The sequence below is a fragment of the Ranitomeya imitator genome, chromosome 5, assembly GCF_032444005.1.
Source record: "Ranitomeya imitator isolate aRanImi1 chromosome 5, aRanImi1.pri, whole genome shotgun sequence".
In the NCBI taxonomy this organism is placed as follows: Eukaryota; Metazoa; Chordata; class Amphibia; order Anura; family Dendrobatidae; genus Ranitomeya; species Ranitomeya imitator.
Genome location: NC_091286.1, coordinates 369,106,537 through 369,130,241, shown reverse-complemented (window position 1 = coordinate 369,130,241; position 23,705 = coordinate 369,106,537). Strand labels below are relative to the sequence as shown.

At 42.1% G+C, this 23,705-nt stretch overlaps 1 protein-coding gene across 1 annotated transcript in view; it reads left to right on the top strand.

The window, feature by feature from the left end:
* The window catches only part of COL19A1 (collagen type XIX alpha 1 chain), a 1,728,692-nt gene that overhangs the window by 150,883 nt on the left and 1,554,104 nt on the right, over positions 1 to 23,705 (top strand). Inside the window, exons 3-4 of the mRNA XM_069726653.1 lie at positions 9,167 to 9,235; positions 14,031 to 14,130. Of these exons, the coding sequence (XP_069582754.1) occupies positions 9,167 to 9,235; positions 14,031 to 14,130 (169 nt within the window). The remainder of the gene's footprint in view (positions 1 to 9,166; positions 9,236 to 14,030; positions 14,131 to 23,705) is intronic.

Sequence of the window (23,705 nt, the reverse complement as noted above, 5' to 3'; positions counted from 1 at the left end):
TCAGGTGACAGAGTCCCTTTAATAAACTTCTTTAACCCCTTAGTGACAGAGCCAATTTGGTACTTAATGACCGAGCCAATTTTTGCAATTCTGACCACTGTCACTTTATGAGGTTATAACTCTGGAACGCTTCAACGGATCCCGCTGATTCTGAGATTGTTTTTTCATGACATATTGTACTTCATGTTAGTGGTAACATTTCTTCGATATTACTTGCGATTATTTATGACAAAAAAGGAAATATGGCGAAAATTTTTAAAATTTTGCAATTTTCAAACTTTGTATTTTTATGCCCTTAAATCAGAGAGATATGTCACGAAAAATAGTTAATAAATAACATTTCCCACATGTCTACTTTACATCAGCACAATTTTGGAAACAAAATTTTTTTTTGTTAGGGAGTTATAAGGGTTAAAAGTTGACCAGCAATTTCTCATTTTTACAACACCATTTTTTTTTAGGGACCACATCACATTTGAAGTCATTTTGAGGGGTCTATATGATAGAAAATAATGAAGTGTGACACCATTCTAAAAACTACACCCCTCAAGGTTCTCAAAACCACATTCAAGAAGTTTATTAACCCTTTACGTGCTTCACAGGAACTGAAACAATGTGGAAGGAAAAAATGAACATTTAACTTTTTTTTGCAAACATCTTAATTCAGAACCATTTTTTTTATTTTCACAAGTGTAAAAACAGAAATGTAACCATAAATTTTGTTATGCAATTTCTCCTGAATACTCCAATACCCCATATGTGGGGGTAAACCACTGTTAGGGCGCACCGCAGAACTTAGAAGTGAAGGAGCACCGTTTGACTTTTTCAATGTTGAATTGGCTGGAATTGAGATTGGATGCCATGTCGCGTTTGGAGAGCCCCTGATGTGCCTAAACAGTGGAAACCCCCCACAAGTGACACCATTTTGGAAACTAGACCCCTTAAGGAACTTATCTAGATGTGTGGCGAGCACTTTGAACCCCCATGTGCTTCACAGAAGTTTATAACGTAGAGCCGTGAAAAAAAAAAATCGCATTTTTTCTACAAAAATGATCTTTTTGCCCACAAATTTTTATTTTCACAAGGGTAACAGGAGAAATTAGACCACAAAAGTTGTTGTGCAATTTCTCCTGAGTACGCTGATACCCAATATGTGGGGGTAAACCACTGTTAGGGCGCACCGCAGAGCTTGGAAGAGAAGGAGTGCCGTTTTACTTTTTCAATGTAGAATTGGCTGGAATTGAGATCGGACGCCATGTCGCGTTTGGAGAGCCCCTGATGTGCCTAAACAGTAGAAATCCCCCACAAGTGACCCCATTTTGGAAACTAGACCCCCCATGGAACTTATCTAGATGTGTGGTGAGAACCTTGAATGCCCAAGTGCTTCACAGAAGTTTATAATGCAGAGCCGTGAAAATAAAAAATATTTTTTTTTTCCACAAAAAAGATATTGTAGCCCCCAAATTTTTATTTTTACAAGGGTAACAAGAGAAATTGGACCCCAAAAGTTGTTGTCCAATTTGTCTTGAGTATGCTGGTACCCCATATGTGGGGGTAAACCACTGTTTGGGCGCACGGCAGAGCTCGGAAGGAAGGAGCGCCGTTTTGGAATGCAGACTTTGATAGAATGGTCTGCGGGTATTATGTTGCATTTGCAGAGCCCCTGATGTACCTAACCAGTAGAAACCCTCCACAAGTGACCCCATTTTGGAAACTAGACCCCCAAGGAACATATCTAGATGTGTGGTGAGAACTTTGAATGCCCAAGTGCTTCACAGAAGTTTAGAATGCAGAGTCGTGAAAATAAAAAATATTTTTTTTTTCACAAAAAAGATTTTGTAGCCCCCAAGTTTTTATTTTCACAAGGGTAACAGGAGAAATTGGACTGCAATAGTTGTTGTCCAATTTATCCCGAGTACGCTAATGTGCCATATGTGGGGGTAAACCACTGTTTGGGCGCACGGCAGAGCTCGGAAGGGAAGGAGCGCCTTTTTGGAATGCAGACTTTGATAGAATGGTCTGTGGGCATTATGTTGCGATTGCAGAGCCCCTGATATACCTGAACTGTAGTAACCCCCCACAAGTGACCCCATTTTGGAAACTAGACCCCCCAAGGAACTTATCTAGATGTGTGGTGAGAACTTTGAATGCCCAAGTGCTTCACAGAAGTTTAGAATGCAGAGTCGTGAAAATAAAAAATATTTTTTTTTTTCACAAAAAAGATTTTGTAGCCCCCAAGTTTTTATTTTCACAAGGGTAACAAGAGAAATTGGACCCCAGAAGTTGTTGTCCAATTTATCCCGAGTACGCTGATGCCCCATATGTGGGGGTAACCCACTGTTTGGGCGCACGGCAGAGCTCAGAAGGGAGGGAGCACCATTTGACTTTTTGAGCGCAAAATTGGCTGTCGTGTTTGGAGACCCCCTGATGTACCTAAACAGTGGAAACCCCCCAATTCTAGCTCCAACCCCTAACCCTAATCCCAACCTGATCCATAATCCTAATCACTAACCCTAACCATAATCACAACCCTTACCCCAAAACAACCCTAATGTCAACCCTAACCATAACCCTAATCAAAACCCTAAATCCAACACACCCCTAATCCTAATCTCAACCCTAACCTCAAACCTAACCCTAATCCCAATACACCCCTAATCACAACCCTAACCTTAACCCTAATCCCAAACCTAACCCTAATCCCAAGCGTAACCCTAATGCCAACCCTAACCCTAATACCAACCCTAATCCAAACCCTAAACCTAATCCCAGCTCTAACCCTAACTTTAGCCCCAACCCTAGCCCTAACTTTAGCCCCAACCCTAACCCTAGCCCTAAGGCTACTTTCACACTTGCGTTGTTTGGCATTCCGTCGCAATCCGTCGTTTTGGACAAGAAACGGATCCTGCAAATGTGCCCGTAAGATGCGTTTTTTGCCCATAGTATTGCCGACGGATCGTGACGTCGTGCACTGATCGTCGCGTCCGTCGTGCACTGGATCAGTTGTGTTTTGGCGGAGCGTCGGCACAAAAAAAGTTCAATGAAATGTTTTTTTGTACGTCGCATCCGCCATTTCTGACCGCGCATGCGTGGCCGTAACTCCGCCCCCTCCTCCCCAGGACATAGATTGGGCAGCGGATGCGTTGAAAAACTACAGCTGCTGCCCACGTTGTGCACAATTTTCACAACGTGCGTCGGTATGTCGGGCCGACGCATTGCGACGGCCCCGTACCGACGTAAGTGTGAAAGAAGCCTAACCCTAAATTTAGCCCTAACCCTAAATTTAGCCCCAACCCTAACCCTAAATTTAGCCCCAACCCTAGCCCTAACCCTAGCCCTAACCCTACCCCTAACCCTAGCCCTACCCCTACCCCTAACCTAACCCTACCCCTAACCTAACCCTACCCCTAACCCTAACCCTACCCCTAACCCTAACCTAACCCTACCCCTAACCCTAACCTAACCCTACCCCTAACCTAACCCTAGCCGTAACCCTACCCCTAACCCTAACCTAACCCTACCCCTAACCTAACCCTAGCCCTAACCCTACCCCTACCCTAACCCTAACCCTACCCCTAACCCTACCCCTACCCCTAACCCTACCCCTAACCCTAACCCTACCCCTAACCCTACCCCTAACCTAACCCTAGCCCTAACCCTACCCCTACCCCTACCCCTAACCCTACCCCTAACCCTACCCCTAACCCTAACCCTACCCCTAACCCTACCCCTAACCCTAATTTTAGCCCTAACCGCTGTTCTCCTGCCGGCCGGCAGATGGAGACAGATGGCGGGCGCACTGGGCATGCGTCCGCCATGTTCTTCTGCCGGCGGCCAGGAGGAGCAGCAAGAGGATCCAGGGACCTAGGTGAGTATGCTAGGGTCCCCGAATCCCCCTATTTCTCTGTCCTCTGATGTGCGATCACATCAGAGGACAGAGAATTACACTTTACTTTTTTTTTTTTTTTGCGGTCGCCGGTAAACAGTTAATTACCGGCGATCGCAAAACAGGGGTCGCTAAAACCGACCCCCGATCATGCTCTTTGGGGTCTCGGCTACCCCAGGCAGCCGAGACCCCAAAGATTCTCCCGGTGCCGGCCGGCGGGCGCACTGCGCATGCGCCCGCCATTTTGAAGATGGCGGCGCCCACCGGGAGACACGAGGAGCATCGGGGGAGCTAGGTGAGTATTGGGGGGCCACCTGGGACCCCTTTTCTCTGTCCTCCGATGTGCGATCACATCGGAGGACAGAGAAATTAAAAAGAGATCGCTTTTTTTTTTTTTTTTTTTTGCGATCGCCGGTAAACGGTTAATTACCGGCGATCGCAAATGCGGGGAGGGTTAAAAACCCCCCGAATCATGTTCTCTGGGGTCTCGGCTACCCTCGGCAGCCGAGACCCCGGAGAAAATCGGCCTGTGGGGGGCGCTATACACTTTTTCCACAGCGCCGTTAATTAACGGCGCTGTGGTTTAAGTACCCTTAGCGGCCGCCGTTAAAAGGCGTATCGGCGGTCGCTAAGGGGTTAATGTGGTTTTGAGCACCTTGGGGGGTGCAGTTTTCAGAATGGTGTCACTTTTTTTTTCTGTCATATAAGGCCGCTCAAAGTCAATTCAAATATGAAGTGGTCCCTAGAAAATTGTTTTGTAAATTTTGCTGTAAAAATGAGAAATCGCTAGTCAACTTTTAACCCTTATAACAGTGTTCCCCAACTCCGGTCCTCAAGAGCCACCAACAGGTCATGTTTTCAGGATTTCCTTAGTATTGCACAGGTGATAATTGCATCATCTGCACAGGCATTAATTCCATCACCTGTGCAATACTAAGGAAATCCTGAAAACATGACCTGTTGGTGGCTCTCAAGGACCGGAGTTGGGGAACACTGCCTTATAACTTCCTAACAAAAAAATATGTTTAAAAAACTGTGCTGATGTAATGTAGACATGTGGAAAATATTATTTATTTACTATTTTTTGTGACCTGACTCTGATTTAAGGACATAAAAATAAAAAATTTGAAAATTGCAAAATGTTTAAATTCTTTTGCCAAATTTCCAATTTTTGCACAAATAACCATAATTAACATCAAAGAATTGTTACCAGTATAATGAAGTACAATGTGTCACAAAAATCACTCAGAATCAGTGGGATCCATGACCTGTGGTCAGAATTGAAAAAAATTTCCTGGTCAGGAAGGGAAAAACAGGCTTCAGGATCAAAGGCTAAAAGGCCATGGTAACCCCTTGGATCGGGTAAGCAGAGTGGCTTATGCTAAGCCTGGCCATGGTAGCCATTTTTGAGATGCCAGGTGACCACTAACAGAATGACATCACATAAACCACCTGAAGTAGTGGCCACCAGACCTGTGGTGTTTTTTATGTCAGTACACTTTGAACTTTTGATGGTTGTGGGACCTGGTAGAAGCTAATGGGTTAGGATATCAATCTTATGTTACTGACATTTCCCAAAGGTAGGTCATCAACATCGTATTCCTGGATAATTCCTTTAAAAAAGGTCAAGCTGGGGTCAGATTCACCAAATTCATTAAGAGCTGTAACTTTTGGTCTTCTGGTGCATGTGACAAAATATGAAACCTTTTTTATGCGCAAATTCAATTTGATCTTGTGTAAAGATAATGAGTAGAGATGAGATCACTTCTTGCCACCCAGCTTCTTGGTCAAGGTCAGTAGTTTCTGGTGGTAGACAGGTGCTATGTAAATTACCTTATCTTCTGGGATCCCAGGCTCTGCTTATCATTTTCCAGACTCACATTTTTCCATAATATATCCTTAAACTTAGAAATTTGAAATCAAATGACCTTCTTAGTTAACGATAACAGATGACACCTTTCCTATTATCCACATAAAGCCTTTAATATTCTAGTGATAGTATTGTACATGTAATCCATTCACATTTTCATGCATGTTGGTTGTAATTACATGTAAGTCTAATTATAGACCCTTTTCTCAGACTAAAATGCTTGCTCACAAAAAGAGGTTTATTAATACTTTACTATATATGCTTTAAGCATAAAAATATTCTGTGGCAGAAGTGTGACATAATTAAGTAATAATTTGCTGAGAACCGGGTGTTGTACTGGTTGTCTGTTGTCTAGGGAATTGCATTTGTTCAAAGTTAAGTATGTTTTAATTTGTTTTTATGCTCCTTCCAGTATGTGTTTCTTTCTCCCCTGGTATCTACACCAATTAATGCATGAAGGCTTATTCAATCAAAACTATATTTCTTGACTGTAGTAATCTGATTTTTTTCCAGTAGTAATATTTTGAAATGTTTTGTTGGCTATATAGTTAATGATGGCAGAGCAGATCACTGAGTCTACAGGAAGTTCCATCTTGACATTTATATTGGGATGATAGTTTTACTATTTATGGCTTCATTGCCTTGGGTCTTTGTTCCTACTATTGAGATACAAGGGTCCCATGTAGCACCTGCAGTATTAGTTACAGACAAATAGTTACGGATCACCGTAATTAAAGGGAATCTGTCAGCAGCTTTTTGCTACCTTGTCTGAGTTAAACATCATGTAAGCAGAGAGACCCTGATTTTAATGATATATCACTTAGTTTACTGGGTGCAGCAGTTGTGACTAGGGTTGAGCGACTTTTACTTTTTTAGGGTCGAGTCGGGTTTCGCGAAACCCGACTATCTCTAAAGTCGAGTCGAGTGAAATCGGCCGACTATGGTGAAAAGTCGGGGATCGACCAAAACACGAAACCCAATGCAAAGTCAATGGGATTTTTTTTTTCTCTCTCTCTCCTCCGTCCCTGTGCAGAAAAGCTGGTGTTACACATTGCAAATCGCTACAGCGCACAAGCGACAAGATGACGATAGGCGTCCACGCCCCTAAGACCTATGTCATCACTCTGCCCACGCTCCTTCATTGGTTGAAAAAATGGCGCCAAGTGCGTCATACGAAACGCGACTTTGGCGCGAAAGTCGCGTACCGCATGGCCGACCCCACACAGGGATCGGGTCGGGTTTCATGAAACCCGACTTTGCCAAAAGTCAGCGACTTTTGAAAATGAACGATCCGTTTCGCTCAACCCTAGTTGTGACACAATTAGAGTTCTCAGATGTAGAATTAAGTATAGCTGAAAAAGCTAACCCTGCCACACCAAGCTCTTTATGTACTTTGCATCTAGATAGCTAGCTGCTATCACAGGATGGGGCAGAGTCCGCCTCGCAAGCACGGACCATGTAGTCCTGGACCATGGTAATCACCAGGTAATAAAACCTTCAATTGTAAGTAAACAGCACACAGCCTGATAAGTGACACATTGTTAAAATCTGTGTTTCAACCCCTTCTTCTTGCTGTCCTCAGATTACATGGCAAAAACCTGCTGAAAGATTCCCTTTAATAGCATCTATAATTTTACATACTATTGTTAAAAAACTATTTGTCTCCATAAAATATTCCCAACTGCATATTAAATATTTTTATCACCCTTAATTGTTTTTTTATTTTATACTTGAGTCCATCTGTTTTATTACATATCTCAAAGTGAACCTGCCTGGTGAACGAGCAATCAGATACAGGATGTATTACAGATATACATGTTTAATTCTCTAATGCTGTTATATTGAAAATATACTATGAAACGGGAGCCTATTCAGTTTGTCTCTGCCAAGTGCTGCTAGATTCAGATGTCCCTCCCTACCGGTTTAAGTGTGCATGTGAAGAGAGCTGTCAATCAAGCAAAGGCAAGCTTGTGAGCCTCAGCCTCCATGACTAGTATTACTAAAGTAGTTTTGGCAAGTAGCCATCTTTGGTAAAATGTATCACTGGTCCTTATTTGGAGATAATGGCTCTCGGTATACTTTTAGGGTACCGTCACACTAAGCGACGCTGCAGCGATACCGACAACGATGTCGATCGCTGCAGCATCGCTGTTTGGTCGCTGGAGAGCTGTCACACACGCCGACCCAGCGATGTCAGCGGGAGATCCAGCGACGAAAGAAAATGCTGGACTTTCCTCAACGACCAACGATCTCCCAGCAGGGGCCTGATCGTTGGTCGCTGTCACACATAACGATTTCCTTAACGATATCGTTGCTATGTCACAAAAAGCAACGATATTGTTAACGATATCGTTATGTGTGACGGTACCTTTAGAGTATCTCAGTGCTTAAGCCTGGCAATTTACATTTGATAGCTGTTGGCAAAACAGGCTACTTATACATGCATGTTCACCTCTGCAAAGCATGCATGTGTTCACAGTAGAAAAAAAAAGAAGTAAGCTTCTGCCAGACACCTGAAAAAATAAAGGAATTGAGCAACTGAAATCTAACAAGTATAGGGCCCTCCTGATTCTCCACAGATGACAAATGTCATTATTAGATGGTTTTCTGGTCCCACTTTTAGATAATGACATAGAGTGTGTTTAATGCCCAACCCCCTGCTCAATGCTGGATTCACTAAACGATCTGAGACCGATGTCCAGCCTCTGTTTGAAGACTTTCATTGAAGCAGAACTCACCACCTCTCATGGCTGCCTGTTCCACTAATTGGTCACTCTCACTGTCAAAAAGTTTTTTCCAATAACTAATCTGTATCTTCTCCCCTTCAGTTTCATTGCGTCTAATATTTCCATGTGCAACCTGTTCTAGATTGATCTATTTGTAGAGCTCTTGTTTTTAAACTTTTGGAAGATATTCCGTTTTTGAATTTAATCCTAAACATAATTGATTTCTCCAGAAGCAACGAACTGCAGATTTGGTTGTAAGTTTATATAATAATATAACATTTTGTTCTGAAACTCTATTGTGGAAGTCAATTTTGCATGATTTTGTGATGTGGAATTTATATATATGAGAACATTACTATGGTGAAGTCTATGTTCTCAGATTCCTGAATCTAAACACTCTTCCTGCTTTTGATCTCAACGTATCTTTTCTCATAGAGTTGTGTTAAATTTCGAGGAATTGAAAATCTTAAAAATGACTAAATATCAATCCCTTAACAATTCAAAAGGAGCATTGCTATTTTTGTATCGCAGTTTATTAGTTAGTGACAGTATTTAAAAAAGTAAAATCATTTGCATAATACATATAGTTTTTACTTAGTACTGTGCAATGCATTCTTTGACATCACTGATACATTTAGGTGCTTGTCTAAAAGTAACTTATATTTGTCATTGTTTTAATTACAGTGTGCCCAGTCCTAAGAATTCATGGATCTAACAATGGGCAAGCTTATACAGACAATCTGAATATATATGGTAAGTAAACTGTTATGTTTTACAGACTTTTTTAAAAAGTTATAGGCTGTAATTTTTATTTACAGTGGCTTGCAAAAGTATTCACCCTGATTTGTGTGTTATGCATCAACACTAAATAGTTTAAAGCTATGTTGCGTTCTTGCCGCTTTTTATAATGCACATTTTCAGCTACATTTCACAGTAAGAGCAAAGTCTATTTGATTTTAAAAATCTCATACACACACCTGGGTTTTCTTTTCTGACTATTTTGTCAAAGACCTGCATTTTTACAAAATGCATCATGACACTTCTCTTTTTCAGCGAAAAATGCACGTTCCAGGTTTTGCTGCTTTTTTCGGTGCAAAAGCCTGATGAATCAGATTTTTTTTTTTGCACTAAATTTTATCAGCATACAGAAGAGACAAATGTACCATGACAAAAACGCAATAAAAAATGCAGTAAAAATGCAGCAAAACCTGATTTTTGCAAACAGCTTAAAATTGACATAAAAAATGCTGCAAAACGCAACATGTGAACGCAGCCTTAGTTGGTGAATGGAAGTGAAAAAAAATATAGACATAAATTTATGGGATCAAATAACTAAAAATTGGCATGTGCATATGTATTCATCTCTTTTGCAACGAAGCCCCTAAAAAATTCTGGTGCAACAAATAACCTTCATAAGTCATATGCTTAGTGACTGAAGTCCCCGCTGTGTGCATTCTAAGTGCCTTATGGTCTGTCAGTATATTCACACCTTTTCTCAAATGCCACAGAGGATGCAAAACCAATAAAATAGAGGCGCCACTAACCAAACAACACCACAAAGACCAAGGAGCTATCCAAACAAGTCAGGGAAAAAGTTGTTGAGCGGTACGTCAGGTTTTAGTTATAAAAAAATATTCCAATCTCTGATGATCTCCTGGAGCATTATCAAATCCATTATTATCAAAAGGAAAGAACATGGTACCACAAAAAACCTTTCAAGAGAGTACCACTCACCAAAAACTCTCATCCAGGACAAGGAGGGCATTAATCAGACAGGCAGCACAGAGACCTAAGGTAATCCTGAAGGAGCTGCAAAGTTCCCAAGCAGAGACTGGAGTATCTGTCCCTAAGACCAGAACAAGCTGCACACTTCATAGAGGTGGCTTTTAAGGAAGTGTGGACATAAAAACCTTTACTTACACACAAAAATTGTAAGGGTCATTTTGAGCTAAGTCAAAACGTATGTGGAAGACTTCCCAAATGTATGGAGAAAGATGAGACCAAAATTTTACTTTTTGGCCACCAAGGTAAATGCTATGTCTGACGTCAAACCAACAGAGCTCATCAACCTCAGAAAACCATCTCCACAGTGAAACATGGTGGTGGCAGCATCATGCTGTGGGGATGTTTTATGACAGCAGGGACATGGAAAATGGTCCTAGTTGAGGGGAAGATGGATAGTGCAAAATACAGGGATACTCTTAAGCAATCGTTGTTTGTCTATCAGTGATATGAGATTGGTACCTTCCAACAAGACAATGACCCAAAACATACTGCTAAAGAAACACTTGAGAGGTTTAAAGGGAAATATATAAATGTTTTGGAGTGGCCTGAGCAAAGTCTGTGTAAATGTTTTGGAGTGGCCTGGTCAGAGCCTAGACCTTAATCCAATTGACAGGCTATGGTCAGACTTGAAGATTGTTGCTCACAGAGAAAACCATTTAACATGAAGGAGCAGTTTTGCCTTGAGGAATGGACCAAAATCCCACTGGCAGGTTGTGGAAAGCTTATAGAGACTTATTCAAATCAACTTTCAGCTGTAATTGCAGCAAAAGAAGGCTCTACAGAGTACTGACTTTAGGGGATGAATAGTTTTGTACACTGAAGTTTACAGCTATTTTTCCCTATTTGTTTTTATTTGTTTAACAATAAAAAACAAATGTTCACAGTTGTAGGCATGCTCTTTACAGGAACTGATGCAAACCCTAAAAAAAAGTGCGATTCCAGTGCATTTGATTTAAAATGTCTAGTTTTCACATTGATCATTGTTTCAGACTTTTCTCATGGGTGAATATCCCTTCCAGTAGTACATACTATGTGGGAAGTCAATGTATTCATAATGCTGCTGTATTTTGTATTAGTTAGCTCTCTTAAACCATCAAAGTATCATTCCTGGGATGATTTCAATCTTTACAACTCATGATGGAACTGTTAAGCTTTCTCTCAATATGCTGCAGTCAACTTGGTGAGGCTATGATTTATAATCTGAGGAATCTTCTTGTCTTAGTCTTAAAAGGCACTTGTCTCTTGATTCATGCTGCCCAAATGACAATTACTAGGGGGCATCACTAGAATTGAAGACAAAACAAAACAAGTCCAAAGAAACCAAATGACATTCCAAAATACAAAATATTTGTTAAAAAAAAGTACAAAGTCAAGGTCAGAATCTAGAATAATGAACAACAAATCAGGCAAAAGAACCTATATTTGCAGGCAAAGAAGACAAGTTTAAACCCCACTTTACTTTGGTTACTTGGGAGATATCAACATGCCAGAACTATAATACACTAAATTAGCGAGACCAAGGGGGGCAGAGGCCAGATATGCTGAGCTGGGGCTTGCAAAAGAAAATAGAGGTAGTTTCTTAGGTTGCTTCAGGAACCTGGCATAGGCGCAAAATACGTCAGTAACAGGATTTCCTCCTCTTTATTTTGACATACATTGATAGTGAGAGTTGAATGGCTTCTCTTTATACAGTTTGCTGTGTGTTAAACTTCCAAAATTAAATTTAACTGCATTACTGTTTTTACAGCAGTCATGTTCGTGAGCGTTATTCAACTTTTTAACATCTTATTGCAAATATGTTCAAACTACCGTACTGTAAATATTTAATTAATATATCCTAAAATGGTCATACTCTGACCACTTCTTATAGCACACTCCATGTCAACTTCATATAGATACTGAAGAATTCATTATATCATTCTGCCTATCTGGAGTCACCAATACAGAAGCCTTAAACTTTACATTATTTTTTCTAACTGAATTCAGTGTAATGTATAAATAATAAAAAGCAAAGCAGTAACTACTAAGGTTGCTCAAGTGGTGGCAGGAGGTAGTCTGAATATTACATAACACAATTATTGTACTAGAAAATGGAGTTTTATCATTAGTGTGATCACTTTAAAGAGGTAGCTACAAAATTACGAAGCTATTTAGATGGCAATGAACATCACTTTAACCCCTTACCGACATCCGCCATAAAAGTACGCCTGCCCCATACCTGGCAGATAATGGCTGTGACACATAACCGTGATCCACTTCTGACTGGCCATGGGTGGAGCAGAGCCTGTTAAACCTCTAAAATGACAGCATAGGGGCGCATCCTTTTATATAATACTAGATGGCAGCCCGATTCTAAAGAATCGGGAGTCTAGAATCCATATATACTTTATTTATTCAAATGTAAGAATAATACAATTAATAAATAATAGTAAGAAAGAACAAAAAATGGCTGCACTCACCAGCTCTTGACAATTCTTGTTATTTAAGGTACAGTTACACAGGATCCATGAACATGCTTATGAGGGGAGGGATGAAAGACATCAGACGACAACTTTGCGTGTTGTGGCAAATGCCACAACAACGGTTCTTTGCTTAAGAACAATAATGTAAATAATAAATAATATTTATCAATAACTATGTATATTGGTATGTTCTACGACATTTTAAAATATTTCATTATTATGTGGAAAGGCTCTTAGTATCCATACTGGCGCATACTTGTGTGCCCATCAGGTATTAAATAGGCAGTTTATATTGCAGAGAAATTGCTGGGCAATAATGGACAATGTCCTTATGTGGCAAATAATAGAGCAATATACCCAATGTGGCAAAGAAGAGGTTAATAAACGGCAGTCTCTCAGTATAACAGTCAGTGAATAATAGGCAGTATATGGAGAAAGCACCAAACAAAAGTTCAAAATTGGTGTGAAAATGTCACTGAACCACTTCACAACTAAATATATCCAGACACTGGACACTGTTGACGTCACTTATCTCCGGACATTAGCTCCGGACATTAGCTCCGGACAGGAAGTTGGCACAAATTGCAGGAAGTAGTATTCTAGGCAATTATATATTAGATTGGCTGCTTGGGCATTCGGGCACCGAAGGGTCTGTTGAAAACTTCCTTTCCTCTCATCTCGTAACTGCATTGAAACTCAGCCTCAAAGGAGATCATTATTTTTGCTATACACAGCAATTCTGTTGGATTGCTGTGTATACACAAATAATAATCAGACGGTCGCAGGTTGAGGTCCCTTGAGGAGACTGCAAAATACAGTAAAAAGTAAAAAACGTTTTTAAAAATAGAAAAAATCTTTTTTACTATTTAAAAATAAAGATATACAGTTAATTAACTCAATCTGTAAAAATCGCAACCAGAAAAAAAAATGTGTTTTATTGCTCACTGCAACACCACAAAAATATTGCAATTTCAACAAAGTTTGATTTTTTTTCTTGTCTTCCAGTAAATTATGTGGTAGAATGAATGGTGCAATTCAAAAGAACAACACATTCATCAAGGAAGGAGTTAAAATGTTTGAGTCTTAATATTGAACAGAGCTTACTGGATTTCTGTAGTTATACTTCTGAAAATGTCTATTTTATAGATGGTATAAAAACAGCAGGCCCTTTGTCAGTACAGACTCACAACATATAGATAATTGTTTTTTTTTCAATAACTGGAAATATTTTAGTCCATGTCATTAAGTAGCTTTATGCCCAGTACTTTATATGTATAATGACATAATTGCTCATTCTACAGGATATGACCTTGCTGAGCAGTTTTCACTAAGAAAGACTTCCTGTGGAGGGGAAAAGACATGTTTTAAGCTTGGAAGCACAACTCTGATCAAAGACACACAGTAAGTAATGAATATTTCCTTCTAATAAGTTTAAGTAAATTAAAATAAAGTGTTCTAAATATTTAAAATATTCTTTCAAATGACAGAATTTCATGGGAATGCCATCATTTGAAAACATAAAGCAATATATTGTACTGTTAGTGCATTGCTATACAGTGCTTAGACTGTGCGTACAATTACAAAGACAAGGGAACATTATCTGATACAGTATAAGGGTTTTATGAAGCTTAAAGGGAAGATGCCATCAAAAAAATTTTTTTTTCAGAAATTGTAAAAATGTAAAGAATTAATGATTACATTTTCTTAAAAAATATTATCATTTGTTTATAATTTAGTAAAATATGAAAAATAATTTGAAAAGTTTTGGAATTTCCACTTTTCAACACTAGGGGGAGCAGCTGCTGAAATTTCAGAAAAACCTAGTGTACAAATAGCTCACATTACTGCACTGCAGTAATTATGGGCGGAGTCTGCTGACGTGTGTGATGTCTCCTCTCCTCTCCTTATGGGTGTTTGCTAAGGGATTAGAGAGGATGATATTCAGGAACCCAGTGAGCAGCCATTTTGTTGGTGACTGCAGAGTATGGCTGCCGTCACACTATCGGTATTTGGTCAGTATTTTACCTCAGTGTTTGTAAGCCAAAACCAGGAGTGGAACAAATAGAGGAAAAGTATAATAACATATGCACCACTTCTGTATTATCACCCACTCCTGGTTTTGGCTTACAAATACTGAGGTAAAATACTGACCAAATAATGATAGTGTGAAGGCAGCCTTATACTGACAAGTAGACAGTCACCGAGGATGGTAGGCAGCAAGGATTCTGGGAGATATGTGGTGGAGGGAGCAGGGTGACAGCAGCACAGAGTATTTCAGGAGAGCAGTGTGCTGGTCTATAGGGGCCCCCTGTTCAGTGCGCGGAGCAGCCAGGGATTGTACATAGAGCGCTGTCTTTTATACACATGGATGGACCGTCTGCTCCACAGAAATCCAGGAAACATTTCTGCGGATTGATGGCCTGGTCTGATCCAGACTTTGCATGCAGACCCCATTCCCCTCCTCAGATCCTGTCTTCTCCATCCTGTCCTGGCAATGTGTGAAAGCGAGGCGACAGGCGCAGTCCGGGGTGACGCTGGGAAGGAAATGTAGCCATATAGTAACGATAAAAATGAGACCCCTCTCTTCAGCTGCCTCACCAGCCCTGACTGCACCTAACTGGAGGTCATGCTTTACCCTCTATTACCCCAGACCCGCGTGCAGGTGCTCAGCCAGAACCACCATAGAATGGGTCCGCTTTCTGAAGATAATACTGCCATAGTGTTCTCGCATAATACCGCCATATAGATCACACACAATACTATCAAATAGATCACACAATACTGTCATACAGTTCTCACATAATACCACCATATAGATCACACATAATACCGCCAGTGTTCTCACATACCGCCATATAGATCACACATAATACCGCCAGTGTTCTCACATACCGCCATATAGATCACACATAATACCGCCAGTGTTCTCACATACCACCATATAGATCACACATAATACCGCCAGTGTTCTCACATACCGCCATATAGATCACACATAATACTGCCAGTGTTCTCACATACCACCATATAGATCACACATAATACCGCCAGTGTTCTCACATACCACCATATGCTTCTCACATAATACCGCCATATAGATCACCCATAATGCCGCCACATAGATCTCACATGTATTGTAAATAAAGACTCGGCCAGAATAAAGTCCTTTATTAATCTTTTTTATACCATACCGAACGCATAATCCTCGACTCCCTCATCTCCCACAACAAAAATAATAAACCACAATGGGGAAAGACACGCAGGGGGGAGAGGAGTGCATAGGAGAGGATTAGATACTGACTGCTGAGCCGTGTATCTAATCCTGTCCTGTGTGATACTGTGCTGCGCCGTGTATCTAATCTGTTGTGAATTCTGTGGCTGAATTCACTCCTGTGGTCACAAGTGGTATTGCAGCCTCTGGGCTTCCTTCCTCAGGTGTTTTGGTGAGCTCGTTGGCTGCCTTGCTATTTAACTCCACCTGAGTCTGTCTTCCTTGCTCCTTGTCAATGTTCCAGTGTTGGATCTGAGCTCTGCATCTTCCCTGCGGCCTGCTGCTCTGCTAGATAAGTGCTACTTTGTTTTTGTTTCTGTTCTTTCTGTCCAGCTGTGCTATTCTTTTTTGCTGGAAGCTCTGAGACGCAAAGGGTGCACCGCCGTGCCGTTAGTTCGGCACGGTGGGTCTTTTTGTCCCCTTTTGCGTGGTTTTTGCTTTAGGGTTTTTTGTAGACTGCATAGTTCTCTTTGCTATCCTCGCTCTGTCTAGAATATCGGGCCTCACTTTGCTGAATCTATTTCATTCCTACGTTTTGTCTTTTCATCTTGCTAACAGTCATTATATGTGGGGGGCTGCCTATTCCTTTGGGGTATTTCTCTGAGGCAAGTCAGGCTTGTATTTCTATCTTCAGGCTAGTCAGCTCCTCAGGCAGTGCCGAGTTGCATAGGTAGTGATAGGCGCAATCCACTGCTGCTTTTAGTTGTGTGAGGATAGATCAGGTATTGCAGTCTACAGAGATTCCACGTCTCAGAGCTCGTCCTATGATTTTGGGTTATTGTCAGATCACTGTATGTGCTCTGACCGCTATGTCCATTGTGGAACTGAATTGCCTTTCATAACAGTACAAGGAGCGACAAACCAATGATTCTCATTAGAGGGAAAAAAGAAATCCTGACATCATTTTTTTTCCTCAGCTCTGTCTTCAGTTTTTTTTTTTTCCCCTAGACATTAGAGTGCTTCAGGACACAGCTGTGGACATGGATATTCAGGCTCTGTGCTCCTCAATGGATAATCTCATTGTAAATGTACAAAAGATTCAAGATACTATTGATCAGAAATCTATGCTAGAACCAAGAATTCCTATTCCTGATTTGTTTTTTGGTGACAGAACTAAGTTCCTGAGCTTCAAAAATAATTGTAAGCTATTTTTGGCCTTGAAACCTCATTCTTCTGGTAATCCTATTCAACAGGTTTTGATTATTATTTCTTTTTTGCGCGGCGACCCACAGGACTGGGCGTTTTCTCTTGCGCCAGGAGACCCTGCATTGAGTAATGTTGATGCGTTTTTCCAGGCGCTTGGATTGCTTTACGATGAGCCTAATTCAGTGGATCAGGCTGAGAAAAATTTGCTGGCTTTATGCCAGGGTCAGGATGATGTAGAAGTATATTGTCAGAAATTTAGGAAGTGGTCAGTGCTCACTCTGTGGAATGAATCTGCACTAGCTGCTTTGTTCAGAAAGGGTCTCTCTGAAGCTCTTAAGGATGTCATGGTGGGATTTCCTATGCCTGCTGGTTTGAATGAGTCTGTGTCCTTGGCCATTCAGATCGGTCGTCGCTTGCGCGAGCGTAAATCTGTGCACCATCTGGCGGTATTGTCTGAGAGTAAACCTGAGCCTATGCAGTGCGACAGGACTATGACTAAAGTTGAACGGCAAGAACACAGACGTCTGAACAGGCTGTGTTTCTACTGTGGTGATTCCACTCATGCTATTTCTAATTGTCCTAAGCGCACTAGGCGGTTCGATAGCTCTGCCGTTATTGGTACTGTACAGTCCAAATTCCTTCTGTCCATTACCTTGATATGCTCTTTGTCATCGTATTCTGTCATGGCGTTTGTGGATTCAGGCGCTGCCCTGAATCTGATGGATTTGGATTATGCTAAACGTTGTGGATTTTTCTTGGAGCCTTTGCGGTGTCCTATTCCGTTGAGAGGAATTGATGCTACACCTTTGGCCAAGAATAAGCCTCAGTACTGGGCCCAGCTGACCATGTGCATGGCTCCTGCACATCAGGAAGTTATTCGCTTTCTGGTACTGCATAATTTGCATGATGTGGTCGTGTTGGGGTTGCCATGGCTACAAACCCATAATCCAGTATTGGATTGGAACTCTATGTCGCTAACCAGCTGGGGTTGTCAGGGAGTACATGGTGATGTTCCATTTTTGTCTATTTCGTCATCCATTCCTTCTGACATCCCAGAGTTCTTGTCGGACTTTCAGGATGTATTTGAAGAGCCCAAGTCTGATGCCCTACCTCCGCATAGGAATTGTGATTGTGCTATCAATTTGATTCCTGGTAGTAAATTCCCTAAGGGTCGTTTATTTAATTTGTCCGTGCCTGAACACACCGCTATGCGCAGTTATGTGAAAGAATCCCTGGAGAAGGGACATATTCGCCCATCGTCATCACCATTGGGAGCAGGGTTCTTTTTTGTAGCCAAAAAGGATGGTTCGCTAAGACCGTGTATTGATTACCGCCTTCTTAATAAGATCACTGTTAAGTTTCAGTATCCCTTGCCATTGATATCTGACTTGTTTGCTCGGATTAAGGGGGCTAGTTGGTTTACTAAGATTGATCTTCGTGGCGCGTATAATCTGGTGAGAATCAGGCAGGGAGATGAATGGAAAACGGCATTTAATACGCCCGAGGGTCATTTTGAGTATCTAGTGATGCCGTTCGGACTTACCAATGCTCCATCTGTTTTTCAGTCTTTTATGCATGACATTTTCCGTGAGTATCTGGATAAATTCTTGATTGTTTACTTGGATGACATTTTGATCTTCTCAGATGATTGGGAGTCTCATGTGAAGCAAGTCAGAATGGTTTTCCAGGTACTGCGTGCTAATTCCTTGTTCGTGAAGGGATCAAAGTGTCTCTTCGGTGTGCAGAAAGTTTCATTTTTGGGGTTCATCTTTTCCCCTTCTACTATCGAGATGGATCCGGTTAAGGTCCAGGCCATCCAGGATTGGACTCAGCCGACATCTCTAAAAGGTCTGCAGAAATTCCTGGGCTTTGCTAATTTTTATCGTCGCTTCATCTGTAATTTTTCTAGCATTGCCAGACCATTGACCGATTTGACCAAGAAGGGTGCTGATTTGGTTAATTGGTCTTCTGCTGCCGTGGAAGCTTTTCAGGAGTTGAAGCGTCGTTTTTGCTGTGTCAACCAGATGTTTCTCTTCCGTTCCAGGTCGAGGTTGATGCTTCTGAGATTGGTGCAGGGGCGGTTTTGTCACAGAGAGGTTCTGGTTGCTCAGTGTTCAAACCATGTGCTTTCTTTTCCAGGAAATTTTCTGCTGCTGAGCGTAATTATGATGTGGGCAACCGAGAGTTGCTGGCCATGAAGTGGGCATTCGAGGAGTGGCGTCATTGGCTTGAGGGAGATAAGCATCGCGTGGTGGTATTGACTGATCATAAGAACCTTACTTATCTCGAGTCTGCCAAGCGCTTGAATCCTAGACAGGCCCGTTAGTCGTTATTTTTTGCTCGTTTTGATTTTGTGATTTCGTACCTTCCGGGCTCTAAAAATGTGAAGGCGGATGCTCTGTCTAGGAGTTTTGTGCCCGACTCTCCGGGGTTATCTGAGCCGGCGAGTATCCTCAAGGAAGGAGTCATTGTGTCTGCCATCTCCCCTGATTTGCGGAGAGTGTTGCAGAAATTTCAGGCTAATAAACCTGATCGTTGTCCGGCCGAGAAACTGTTCGTCCCTTCAAAAATATTTGAAGGGTTTCTGAGGGATGTTATTCTGGATTATCTCAATGAGAATAACTGTTTAACTCCATATCAGCATGGGTTTATGAGAAATCGCTCCTGTCAAACCAATCTAATCAGTTTTTATGAAGAGGTAAGCTATAGACTGGACCACGATGAGTCATTGGACGTGGTATATCTCGATTTTTCCAAAGCGTTTGATACCGTGCCGCACAAGAGGTTGGTACACAAAATGAGAATGCTTGGTCTGGGGGAAAATGTGTGTAAATGGGTTAGTAACTGGCTTAGTGATAGAAAGCAGAGGGTGGTTATAAATGGTATAGTCTCTAACTGGGTCGCTGTGACCAGTGGGGTACCGCAGGGGTCAGTATTGGGACCTGTTCTCTTCAACATATTCATTAATGATCTGGTAGAAGGTTTACACAGTAAAATATCGATATTTGCAGATGATACAAAACTATGTAAAGCAGTTAATACAAGAGAAGATAGTATTCTGCTACAGATGGATCTGGATAAGTTGGAAACTTGGGCTGAAAGGTGGCAGATGAGGTTTAACAATGATAAATGTAAGGTTATACACATGGGAAGAGGGAATCAATATCACCATTACACACTGAACGGGAAACCACTGGGTAAATCTGACAGGGAGAAGGACTTGGGGATCCTAGTTAATGATAAACTTACCTGGAGCAGCCAGTGCCAGGCAGCAGCTGCCAAGGCAAACAGAATCATGGGGTGCATTAAAAGAGGTCTGGATACACATGATGAGAGCATTATACTGCCTCTGTACAAATCCCTAGTTAGACCGCACATGGAGTACTGTGTCCAGTTTTGGGCACCGGTGCTCAGGAAGGATATAATGGAACTAGAGAGAGTACAAAGGAGGGCAACAAAATTAATAAAGGGGATGGGAGAACTACAATACCCAGATAGATTAGCGAAATTAGGATTATTTAGTCTAGAAAAAAGACGACTGAGGGGCGATCTAATAACCATGTATAAGTATATAAGGGGACAATACAAATATCTCGCTGAGGATCTGTTTATACCAAGGAAGGTGACGGGCACAAGGGGGCATTCTTTGCTTCTGGAGGAGAGAAGGTTTTTCCACCAACATAGAAGAGGATTCTTTACTGTTAGGGCAGTGAGAATCTGGAATTGCTTGCCTGAGGAGGTGGTGATGGCGAACTCAGTCGAGGGGTTCAAGAGAGGCCTGGATGTCTTCCTGGAGCAGAACAATATTGTATCATACAATTATTAGGTTCTGTAGAAGGACGTAGATCTGGGTATTTATTATGATGGAATATAGGCTGAACTGGATGGACAAATGTCTTTTTTCGGCCTTACTAACTATGTTACTATGTTACTATGTTACTATGATAGGTGGACTAGTAAAGTTATCTCTGAACTTCATTGTTCGGTGCTGGCTGGTCATCCAGGAATCTTTGGTACCAGAGAGTTAGTTGCTAGATCCTTCTGGTGGCCATCTCTGTCACGGGATGTGCGTGCTTTTGTGCAGTCCTGTGGGATTTGTGCTAGGGCTAAGCCCTGCTGTTCACGTGCCAGTGGGTTGCTTTTGCCCTTGTCGGTCCCGAAGAGGCCTTGGACACATATTTCGATGGATTTCATTTCTGACCTTCCCGTTTCTCAAAAGATGTCGGTCATTTGGGTGGTCTGTGATCGCTTTTCTAAAATGGTCCATCTGGTGCCCTTGGTTAAATTGCCTTCCTCCTCTGATTTGGTGCCTTTGTTCTTCCAGCATGTGGTTCGTTTGCATGGCATTCCTGAGAATATTGTTTCTGACAGAGGTTCCCAGTTTGTCTCGAGGTTCTGGCGAGCCTTTTGTGGTAGGATGGGCATTGACCTATCCTTTTCCTCGGCCTTCCATCCTCAGACTAATGGCCAGACCGAACGAACCAATCAGACCTTGGAAACATATCTGAGATGTTTTGTTTCCGCTGACCAGGATGATTGGGTGTCATTTTTGCCGTTGGCTGAGTTCGCCCTTAATAATCGGGCCAGCTCGGCTACCTTGGTCTCTCCATTTTTCTGCAATTCTGGGTTCCATCCTCGTTTCTCTTCAGGACAGGTTGAGTCTTCGGACTGTCCTGGTGTGGATTCTGTGGTGGACAGGTTGCAGCAGATCTGGACTCAGGTAGTGGACAATTTGACCTTGTCCCAGGAGAAGGCTCAGCTTTTCGCTAATCACAGACGCCGTGTGGGACCCCGACTTCGTGTTGGGGATCTGGTTTGGTTATCTTCTCGTCATATTCCTATGAAGGTTTCCTCTCCTAAATTTAAACCTCGTTTTATTGGTCCGTATAGGATTTCTGAGATTCTCAATCCGGTGTCTTTTCGTCTGACCCTCCCAGACTCCTTTTCCATACATAATGTATTCCATAGGTCGTTGTTGAGGAGATACGTGGCACCTATGGTTCCATCTGTGGAGCCTCCTGCCCCTGTTTTGGTGGAGGGGGAATTGGAGTATATTGTGGAGAAAATTTTGGATTCTCGTGTCTCTAGACGGAAACTCCAGTATCTGGTCAAATGGAAGGGTTATGCTCAGGAAGATAATTCCTGGGTTTTTGCCTCTGATGTCCATGCCCCAGATCTTGTTCGTGCCTTTCATGTGGCTCATCCTGGTCGGCCTGGGGGTTCTGGTGAGGGTTCGGTGACCCCTCCTCAAGGGGGGGGTACTGTTGTGAATTCTGTGGCTGAATTCACTCCTGTGGTCACAAGTGGTATTGCAGCCTCTGGGCTTCCTTCCTCAGGTGTTTTGGTGAGCTCGTTGGCTGCCTTGCTATTTAACTCCACCTGAGTCTGTCTTCCTTGCTCCTTGTCAATGTTCCAGTGTTGGATCTGAGCTCTGCATCTTCCCTGCGGCCTGCTGCTCTGCTAGATAAGTGCTACTTTGTTTTTGTTTCTGTTTTTTCTGTCCAGCTGTGCTATTCTTTTTTGCTGGAAGCTCTGAGACGCAAAGGGTGCACCGCCGTGCCGTTAGTTCGGCACGGTGGGTCTTTTTGTCCCCTTTTGCGTGGTTTTTGCTTTAGGGTTTTTTGTAGACTGCATAGTTCTCTTTGCTATCCTCGCTCTGTCTAGAATATCGGGCCTCACTTTGCTGAATCTATTTCATTCCTACGTTTTGTCTTTTCATCTTGCTAACAGTCATTATATGTGGGGGGCTGCCTATTCCTTTGGGGTATTTCTCTGAGGCAAGTCAGGCTTGTATTTCTATCTTCAGGCTAGTCAGCTCCTCAGGCAGTGCCGAGTTGCATAGGTAGTGATAGGCGCAATCCACTGCTGCTTTTAGTTGTGTGAGGATAGATCAGGTATTGCAGTCTACAGAGATTCCACGTCTCAGAGCTCGTCCTATGATTTTGGGTTATTGTCAGATCACTGTATGTGCTCTGACCGCTATGTCCATTGTGGAACTGAATTGCCTTTCATAACAGTAATCCTATCTTGTGTGATACTGTACACAGGACAGGATTAGCTACACAAGACTAGATTAGCTACACAGGACAGAGGTAGCAGTGGTAGATGGTATATAGAGGCAGGCAGCAGTGGTAGATGGTATATAGAGGCAGGCAGCAGTGGTAGATGGTATATAGAGGCAGGCAGCAGTGGTATATAGGGGCTAGTAGCAGTGGTATATAGGGGCTAGTAGCAGTGGTATATAGGAGCAGGTAGCAGTGCTATATAGGGGCTAGTAGCAGTGGTATATAGGGGCTAGTAGCAGTGGTATATAGGGGCTAGTAGCAGTGGTATATAGGGGCTAGTAGCAGTGGTATATAGGGGCTAGTAGCAGTGGTATATAGGGGCTGGTAGCAGTGGTATATAGGGGCTAGTAGCAGTGGTATATAGGGGCTAGTAGCAGTGGAATATAGGGGCTAGTAGCAGTGGTATATAGGGGCTAGTAGCAGTGGTATATAGGGGCTAGTAGTAGTGGTATATAGGGGCTGGTAGCAGTGGTATATAGGAGCAGGTAGCAGTG